This window comes from Lissotriton vulgaris, unplaced genomic scaffold (assembly GCF_964263255.1).
Source record: "Lissotriton vulgaris unplaced genomic scaffold, aLisVul1.2 SCAFFOLD_1456, whole genome shotgun sequence".
Lineage (NCBI taxonomy): Eukaryota > Metazoa > Chordata > Amphibia > Caudata > Salamandridae > Lissotriton > Lissotriton vulgaris.
Window position 1 is genome coordinate 518,930 of NW_028252274.1, and position 10,549 is coordinate 529,478.

The 10,549-nt window shown below is 40.9% G+C and overlaps 1 protein-coding gene across 1 annotated transcript; it reads right to left on the reverse strand.

Annotated features, from left to right (window-relative positions):
- Positions 1-7,222: 7,222 nt before the first annotated feature.
- Positions 7,223-10,042, reverse strand: LOC147662620 (uncharacterized). Its single transcript, XM_086951045.1, has 8 exons — positions 9,840-10,042; positions 9,509-9,598; positions 9,258-9,441; positions 8,853-9,148; positions 8,522-8,729; positions 7,913-8,044; positions 7,657-7,796; positions 7,223-7,436 (listed from the first exon to the last, which is right to left on the reverse strand). Exons 1-8 carry the CDS (start codon positions 10,040-10,042, stop codon positions 7,223-7,225), a joined length of 1,467 nt encoding a protein of 488 aa, XP_086807171.1.
- Between the last annotated feature and the right edge of the window lie 507 nt (positions 10,043-10,549).

Here is a 10,549-nt window from a genome sequence, read left to right on the forward strand (position 1 = left end):
AGTCCAGGAGCACTGTATCCCCCTCAGCCCTGCAGCCCCGGAGCCCTACAGCCCCGGATCCCTGCAGACCCCGAGCCCTGCAGCCCCCGAACACTACATACTGGGATCCCTGCAGCCTACTCTCGCTCGGCTGTGTTCAGGAGCTCCGGTCGGGGCCCCTGAGGGCCCGGGACGGATGGCCGCCCCATCCCGGGCTCTGTGCTCGGTCCTGCTGCGTGGCAGGGTGCCCAGGACGGGGTCCGGAGTTCCCGGGAAGGATTCCACTGTGCCTCCGGGCATGGGAGCCCTGACTGGGTCCAGGGGCCCCAGTCGGGCCCCCGGTCGGATGCTGCTGTCCTGCTGTGTGGCAGGGTGCCCGGGACGGGGTCCGGAGGGCCCGGGGAGGTGTCCTATGTGCCACCAAGCTTGGGAGCCCTGGTTGGGTCCAGGGGCCCGTCCGGGCCAAGGGTCGGGTGCAAAGGCCCTGGGGCCTGCCCTCCGGCCGGCCACACTGCCAAAGGCCCAGGAACGGGGTTCTGTTGTGCCAGAGGAGCCTCCCCTTCTTGTCCAGGTGTCAGCAGGCCCCTGATGGGGTCCCCATCGTAGCCAACATGGCTGGGGCCCAGCTAGGGCCCGGGCCTCTGGTCCCCCATTCCTAAGCTCCAGCTCACTTTTTCGGCCCCGGCGCCCCGCTCAAGGCTTCACCTCCTGGAGTCAGACTGCACCGTTGGGAGAAAAAATCAATGCCAGGCGCTCGGCATGGGAGCACCACACCACCCACACACAGGCAAGGAAGGAAGGGGGCTCCAATTGCGACGGGAGCAGGCAGCCCCACAGCCGCCAGTCCCTACCGGGGAAACCGGGAGGGACCATGCAAGTCTTCAAACCCCGAGGACAAGGCTTTGCTACATCACCTGACAGGTATTATGGGGTCCTGGTGCCCACAGGGACCCAGAAAAAGTCATGAGGGTTGATACTGAAAATTAGCAAAAATCGCTAATAGTGAGCACTTCTAGCGAGTTTTGCTAATTTTTCAAATTGCTTAGGCTGGGTATCAGAGACACTGTTTGAGTGAACGAAACATGAATACACTTGTTAGAAAGGTCAGGTCTGATGCTTTCATTTGATCTATATACCTTTGGTATTATATGAAGTTTTTTTCAGCTTCCAGCCAAGGGAAAAACATGATATCGTACCCGCATTTGGGCACCTTGGGCTGGGTAGAAGTAGTGACTTTGCCCCCTTAAAACCAAAAACATCAAAAAGTCACCATATACCTGGAAGCAGGAAATCAATCCTAGCCACTCTTGCAATATCACCTGAGATGTATTATGGGGTCCTGGTGGCCACAGGCACCCAAAAACAGTCATGAGGGTTGATACTGAAAATTAGCAAAAATCGCTAATAGTGAGCACTTCTAGCGAGTTTTGCTAATTTTTCAAGTAGCTTAGGCTGGGTATCGGAGACACTGTTTGAGTGAACAAAACATAAATACACTTGTTAGAAAGGTCAGGTTAGATGCTTTCATGTGATCTATATACCTTTGGTATTATATGAAGTTTTTTTTCGGCTTCCAGCAAAGGGAAAAACCTGATATCGTACACGATTTGGGGCACCTTGGGCTTCGTAGAAGTAGTGACTTCGCCCCCTTAAAACCAAAAACAGCAAAAAATCACCCCTGGAGGTCAGAAATAGGTCTTATACACTCAAGCCATGTCATCTATGGTATACTATGGGTTCCTTGGGTCCAGAACTTGAAATGGGATGTGACTCTGAGCTCTATGGCCTATCATGGGAAAATGAGTTTAACACCAAACACCTTGAAATGTCACAAATATGAGTCAGACATATACGTGGAGGCAGGAAATAAGTCCTAGCCAGTCTTGATATATCACCTGAGATGTATTATGGAGTCCTGGTGGCCACAGGGACCCAAAAACAGTCATGAGGGCTAATACTGAAAATTAGCAAAATTCGCTAATAGTGAGCACTTCTAGCGAGTTTTGCTAAATTTTCAAATAGCTCAGGCTGGGTATCAGAGACACTGTTTGAGTGTACAAGACATAAATACACTTGTTAGAAAGGTCAGGTCTGATGCTTGCATGTGATCTATATACCTTTATTATTATATGAAGTTTTTTTCCAGCTTCCAGCCAAGGGAAAAACCTGATATTGTACCCGACTTTGAGCACCTTGGGCTGGGTGGAAGTAGTGTCTCTGCCCCCTTAAAACCAAAAACTTCAAAAAGTCACCCCTGGAGGTCACACATAGGTCTTAGACACTCAAGCAGTGTCATCTGAGGTATAATATGGGGTCCATGGGCCAGCACTAGAAACGTGATGTGACTCTGAGCTCTATGGCCTATCATGGAAAAAATAGGTTTGACACCAAACACCTCAAAATGTCACAAATAGGAGTTAGACATATACCTGGAGGCTGGAAATGAGCCCTAGCCTCTCTTGCTACATCACCTGAGATGTATTATGGAGTCCTGGTGGCCACAGGCACCCAAAAACAGTCATGAGGGTTGATACTGAAAATTAGCAAAAATCGCTAATAGTGAGCACTTCTAGCGAGTTTTGCTGATTTTTCAATTAGCTTAGGCTGGGTATCGGAGACACTGTTTGAGTGAACAAAACATAAATACACTTGTTAGAAAGGTCAGGTTAGATGGTTTCATGTGATCTATATACCTTTGTTATTATATGAAGTTTTTTTTCGGCTTCCAGCAAAGGGAAAAACCTGATATCGTACACGATTTTGGGCACCTTGGGCTGGGTAGAAGTAGTAACTTTGCCCCCTTAAAACCAAAAACATCAAAAAGTCACCATATACCTGGAAGCAGGAAATGAGTCCTAGCCACTCTTGCAATATCACCTGAGATGTATTATGGGGTCCTGGTGGCCACAGGGCCCCAAAAACAGCCATGAGGGTTGATACTGAAAATTAGCAAAAATCGCTAATTGTGAGCACTTCTAGCGAGTTTTGCTAATTTTTCAAATAGCTCAGGCTGGGTATCAGAGACACTGTTTGAGTGAACAAAACATAAATACACTTGTTAGAAAGGTCAGGGCTGATGCTTGCATGTGATCTATATACCTTTAGTATTATATGACTTTTTTTTCAGCTTCCAGCCAAGAGAATAACCTGATATTGAACCCGATTTTGAGCACCTTGGGCTGGGTGGAAGTAGTGTCTCTGCCCCCTTAAACCCAAAAACTTCAAAAAGTCACCCCTGGGGGTCAGACATAGGTCTTAGACACTCAAGCAATGTCATCTGAGGTATAATATGGGGTCCTTGGGTCCAGAACTAGAAATGTGATGTGACTCTGAGCTCTATGGCCTATCATGGAAAAAATAGGTTTGACACCAAACACCGCAAAATGTCACACATAGGAGTTAGACATATACCTGGAGGCTGGAAATGAGCACTAGCCACTCTTGCTACATCACCTGAGATATAATATAGGATCCTGGTGGCCACAGGCACCCAAAAACAGTCATGAGGGTTGATACTGAAAATTAGCAAAAATCGCTAATAGTGAGCACTTCTAGCGAGTTTTGCTAATTTTTCAAGTAGCTTAGGCTGGGTATCGGAGACACTGTTTGAGTGAACAAAACATAAATACACTTGTTAGAAAGGTCAGGTTAGATGCTTTCATGTGATCTATATACCTTTGGTATTATATGAAGTTTTTTTTCGGCTTCCAGCAAAGGGAAAAACCTGATATCGTACACGATTTTGGGCACCTTGGGCTGGGTAGAAGTAGTGACTTCGCCCCCTTAAAACCAAAAACAGCAAAAAATCACCCCTGGAGGTCAGAAATAGGTCTTATACACTCAAGCCATGTCATCTATGGTATACTATGGGTTCCTTGGGTCCAGAACTGGAAATGGGATGTGACTCTGAGCTCTATGGCCTATCATGGGAAAATGAGTTTAACACCAAACACCTTGAAATGTCACAAATAGGAGTTAGACATATACCTGGAGGCTGGAAATGAGCCCTAGCCTCTCTTGCTACATCACCTGAGATGTATTATGGAGTCCTGGTGGCCACAGGCACCCAAAAACAGTCATGAGGGCTGATACTGAAAATTAGCAAAATTCGCTAATAGTGAGCACTTCTAGCGAGTTTTGCTAATTTTTCAAATAGCTCAGTCTGGGTATCAGAGACACTGTTTGAGTGAACAAAACATAAATACACTTGTTAGAAAGGTCAGGTCTGATGCTTGCATGTGATCTATATACCTTTAGTATTATATGAATTTTTTTTCAGCTTCCAGCCAAGGGAAAAACCTGATATTGTAGTAGTGCCCCCTTAAAACCAAAAACTTCAAAAAGTCACCCCTATAGGTCAGACATAGGTCTTAGACACTCAAGCAATGTCATCTGAGGTATAATATGGGGTCATTGGGTCCAGAACTAGAAATGTGATGTGACTCTGAGCTCTATGGCCTATCATGGAAAAAATAGGTTTGACACCAAACACCTCAAAATGTCACAAATAGGAGTTAGACATATACCTGGAGGCTGGAAATGAGCACTAGCCACTCTTGCTACATCACCTGAGATATAATATAGGATCCTGGTGGCCACAGGCACCCAAAAATAGTCATGAGGGTTGATACTGAAAATTAGCAAAAATCGCTAATAGTGAGCACTTCTAGCGAGTTTTGCTAATTTTTCAATTAGCTTAGGCTGGGTATCGGAGACACTGTTTGAGTGAACAAAACATAAATACACTTGTTAGAAAGGTCAGGTCTGATGCTTTCATGTGATCTATATACCTTTGGTATTATATGATGGTTTTTTTCAGCTTCCAGCCAAGGGAAAAACCTGATATCGTACCCGATTTTGAGCACCTTGGGCTTGGTGGAAGAATTGACTTTGCCCCCTTAAAACCAAAAACTTCAAAAAGTCACCCCTGTAGGTCAGAAATAGGTCTTAGACACTCAAGCTATGTCATCTGAGGTATAATATGGGGTCCTTGGGTCCAGAACTCTCGTACAGTACAGAGACCGGGATACTGTTCTGTGCAGGGCGAAGGACCAGCAAGAAACAATGTAAAAGGACAATGCTGTCTCATTCTGCTCGGACTTCACCTTGACTGTACAGGCTACCAGAAGAGTGTTTGTGCCAGTGAAAATAATGGTCCGGAAACAGGGCATTAAGTATTTCATGCAAAACATTATACTTTACCAACCCTAAACTAGCAGCCAAATTTGCCCAGAACATACGACCAGTCAAGCACCCCTCACATGTGGAGCAACATGCAGAAGTAGGTGAACACCTCAGTAAAAATGACAAAATACTTTTCTGAACTGAGCTGATATAATGATTACTGTGTCTCAAGACTGTTTAACTCATCCTTTTGTTATGATGTTCTCACCCTGTCAGGATTTACCCTAATTATTTGTCCTGTCTGTGAGAAGTTAGCCTGGCATATGTAGTGGGCACTTTGCACCAGTCTTAGCAACCCTTATGGTGATGGTTGTAAAGACAACCTTATAGGCCAGCTATCCTAGTGGTAGCATGGATGAAAGCAGTCTTAGGCTAAACTTCACAATGCATGTAAAGCTTGCAGTTTTACAATGTGTAACCCCTTGATTATCAAATGAAAGGACACCACAAAAGGCATATATCAAACATAGATGTATTTATTACTAACACAACCCCTCTGATCTCTTTATGAGACCAGAGTTCGAGATACAGCACAAGTTATTCAATTAGCAAAGTATAAGTTGCACAAATCTATGGAGACCTGAAAAAAGATGCTGCAGGTGACCTGGAATATTTTGTGAGAATTAGTTTAAGCTATCCAGGGGGGAACATGTCCTTTGTGGGCTCTGGTTGACAAGGAGTAGTCCTACTTCATTTCGGATTTGATCATAATAGTTTCCAATGCCACAAACAAAATAGAATAGCTATATGTGTCACCTGTGGGAACTGTCTCTAGCACTGGCTTCAGATTGCCTTTTTGTTTTTTTAGACGTTGGTAGCAATCTACCTGGCGTTTGGATTTGAGGGTGGCATGTACATGGACTTATGGTGGCATCCAAGCAGTGTGTATCCTCATGATGTTTAAAAAATAATAAGTGATTCATTTCCTTCTTATGAAGTTCTTTTATTTTCTTTAGTCCTTCAGCCACAGTAATTCGTTTTCCATGAAAGTCACACACAACCTCTCCTTTTTGAAAAATGCGGTCTGTGATGACCGTCATTGTCCCTTCTTGATTAATTACAGAGACTCCACACCACCGTTGGCGCTGCACACATGACTGAATGTGCTTATCCATCATCGGTGATGTGGCTTCTGACATTGGCCTCCAGCTGGCAATTACATCTTGTATTTCCGGGACATTTGTCGTCCATGTCATTTTGGAATAAAACTTCTTCACCATCTTTTCGGTCGGTAGCCTTCGTGGAAAATGGTCTGTGATTTAAACAAACAAAATAAAATGAATAATGCTTTCTACAATGGATATTTGTAAATACATTTCAGCAAATCTGAATATTCACTTACTCATGGTTTTCTCCTTTCTCATACGTTGCTGCTTAAGACGCCAGTTAAGATACACCCGACGTTCGTGAATCCCAGAGATTTCAGTTCGTTGTTTTATTTTGGGTGGCTCCCCATTAAGAGTTACTGGAAACATATTTTCAATGTGTAGAAGCATAGCATCCCCATCGTCAGCATTAACTTTGGAATTAAACTTCTCGCTCTTATGTGCCCTTTAAATGTACAGAAAAAACATATTGAAACTATGGCAATAGCAGATCACAATAGTGCTGTGTGATATAAAGAGAATGATTTCAATAGAGATCATTTGCAGGTTTAGTTAATTTAGATTTTCAAAATGCAAGAAACCCTTTAAATTTTAGCAACTGAATTCTGAAACCGCATGTTACAGAATATATATGTAAATTAAAGAACAGAAAAAGTAAAACATAATATACAAAGTGTTCATACATTTATAAAATAGAGATTTATATTTAATAAACAAAAGAAAACATATTACATTGCATACCTTTGATGTTGCTCTTTAGGGAGGGCTGCAAAATGCACATTAGACTTTTGTTTCAAGTCCCTGTAAATGAACACAAACAGTATTAATGGCTAGTTATTGTTTGAAATAAAGGTCTAAATATAACAATTATTTGTCATTGAATTCTAATGATTATAGTATTGCAACTGTGTTTTCTATAAGTCAAAGAGAGAACAAAAGCAATGATTGTTTTCTCACCGTGGAATTTCCTGTGTAAGCTTATTCAGCAGTTTTGCTGCAGCACAGATATTTTCCACCTCCATCATTCTATAGTGCTTTTCAGCTGTCGAAGTAGAATGTGCCATATAATCAGCCACAAGGCTTTTTTTCGCGTCAGAGCAGTCTTTTTTTGTTGCTGTCTCGAAAACACGTCTCGCTTGCTGGCTTGTGACTGAAGGGACACCGTATCTGTAACAATTATTTACATGTGACACCTGTTTGACTTTTTATGCATATTTATTTCAAGGATTTATTTGGCTCGTGAGCTGATAACATTTTCAACAGAGGTAATGCTAAAGCCATCTATTTGGATGCCAAATTAACCACAATCCCTATTCAACTTATAGACAAACATCAGCCATTCGGAGCATGTGAACTCAAAAGTATGCAGCCATCACTGCAATAATACCTTTCATGAAATCGGTGGAGATCATTAGACGGATTGTACATTGCTCCTCCAGTGGAAGATATGAAAAATGTATCTGTTGAAGCAGTCGTCCTCTTCCTTAACATATCAGGCCTGATCGTTGTGAGATAGTGCTCAAACCACTGCAAGTGCAGAGAGAAACTAATATGAATTCACATTAAAAATGCATCTGTGACTGAAGTATTCACAATCTGTAATATTTTAAAAGGTCAATACGAATTGAACTGTCTATACCCACCTGTTCTTCTTCACTGCTTAAACAAAATGATGCAATCTGCTGAGCTGCCGTCTTGTGTTCTTTGACTGCAACAATTGCATAATAGTTGCCGTCATCATCATGGTATTTTCTTCGTTGTTCCCATTCTTTAACCTGCAAAATTGTGAGATATTTATAATAATTACATAGTGTTTATAATTTTTTTAAAGTCCTTCTTTTAAGAGATACAACAATTAACCATTGAGAATGGTTATACAGAGGAAGAAGGAAGGCTCCGATGATTAGCTGATTGAAACATTTGCGTGTCCGATGGATGTTCTTAATAAAATCTGTAGTTGGTGCTTCAGGATTGTAGAAAAATACGAATGTTGCTACATTGTCCAGCTTTAATTAAAGAAAAAAAAGAAACAGTTACTATATCATTTGTTGTTATTATATCATTTCTTCCCATTCTTTAACATGTAAAATTGTGAGATATTTATAATATTACATAGTGTTTATAATTCTTTAAAAGTCCTTCTTTTAAGACATACAAAAATTAACCATTGAGCATGGTCATGCAGAGGAAGAAGGAAGGCTCTGATGCTACGTTGATGGATCCTAGTAATTGTTTTTATTTTGTTACCATACCTGAAAATTCTTCACAACACCAGGTCTTTGTACATGTTTTAGGAGCAATAGTGCCTCTAAATAGTATAAAGCCAAGAGTGTATCCTGCACAGAGAATTTTTGCTTGTTGGCAAGTTTTTCGATGACTTCAAGGAATTCCTCCTTTGCTTTCTCCAAGATACGTAAGCAGTTTCCAGGAGTTATTTTTTCTGCTGTAAACTCCATGAACCTAAGACATATGTGGAAAGTCATGATAAGTGTCAGAGAGAAAATTTGAATCTACAGTTATAGGAAATGTTACTGTATATTTTCATCTGATGGCTATTGTACTTAACAAATCATAAACTTTTACCTTCTGTGCGTTACTTCTTTAGAAATGCCTCTACTATTTTTTTTCTGCATATCTTTCATTACGGAGAGAAAATGCTGAGCGGCTGTATATAGGTCAAGTTCACTCTCTCTTAAATCTGTAGAAAGGTAAGTGACAAAACGCTTTCGATTTTTCATGTAGTTGACAATTGTCTGCTGGGCCAGGCCTGATGTTTTTAGCTGATTGAAAAACTCGTGTGTCCGAGGGATATTCTTAATGAAATCCGTAGTTGGTTCTTCTGGATTGTAGAAATATAGGAATTGTGCTACATTTTCCAGCTTTAATTAAAAAAATACAGATAACAGTTATTATATAATTTGCTGAAAATCATTATTAATAGTATTCGCAGTAGAAACAGCTATAGTAGTAAGTGCCTTTTCATATTACCTCTTGCTTGAAGTTGCAGACAGAGAGATCCTCTTTCAAATAGCTCCGGAAACCAACTAAAAGTTGGCAATCCAAGGAATGCTTCCGGTAAAGTCCCATGTCACTAAACTTCTTGCGTATGGATGTCTGCCATGATTTTCCTTTTGGCTGTTGAATTGAATGGTAAAATGTTTTAGAAAACAAACTGTTTAAGATTAAATAGTTAACCAAGAAGCAGGTGATGCAAACAGATAGTGGTTATTTAAACTTACGGTTGATATAATTCAGATTCTTTCTCAGTTCCTTCTTCCTCGTCTATCTGAAGGTCAGCATCCATTTCTTCTTCTGATGTCACAGGAAGTCTAAAAAGAAAGGGTTATATTTGAGCCTTAAAAATGGAGTGGACAAATATACAAGGTAATAAAAAACATAGGTTTCCTTACACGGGTGCAACAATATGCATGGGTAGAATTTAGACCCCCCTCCCCCTCCAAAATTAAAATCATCTGTTAGTGAAATAGAGGATATATAACAATTGATAATGTATAAAGAGCTAACAATGATAGCAAACTAACAATAATTATCGAAAGATTGTTTACTTACACAACAATTGGATCAACAGGCTTTCCAACAACGAAACAACCATTTGTTTCCAACATTTTTATAACAGGTATCAGGGCCTCTTCATTGATAAGAAGCTTGAGATTTTCATAATTGTAGATCCTTCCATTCGCAAGATGGTCAATCATGGATGATCTAGCTTCTTTGACTGTTTTTCTAATCTCTTCAGGAGTGCTTTGCTTCATGCAAACTCTAGACAAGTGAAGTGGCAACTGAACACTGTTTTTAAAACACTTCACGCAAACAAGAGAAATGCGATTGACTTTGCTAGGAAGAAAAGAGAAAAGTTGCACATTTAGAATAGCACATTTTTTTAAACAGAATGACATTAAATATACTGCTATTAAAAGTCAAAGACTATGTATAACCACAGGGACCCAAAAACAGTCAGGAGGGTTGATACTGAAAATTAGCAAAAATCGTCAAAAAATGTTTTTTTGACAAGATTTGCTAATTTTCCAAATAGCTCAGAATGGATATCAGAGACACTGTTTGAGTGCACAAGATATGAATACACTTGTTAGAAAGGTCAGATCTGATGCTTTCATGTGATATATATACCTTTGGTATTATATAAAGTTTTTTTTTCAGCTTCCAGCCAAGGGAAAAACCTGATATCGTACCAGATTTCAAGAACCTTGGGCTGTGTGGAAAAAGTGACTTTGCCCCCTTAAACCCAAAAACTTCCAAAA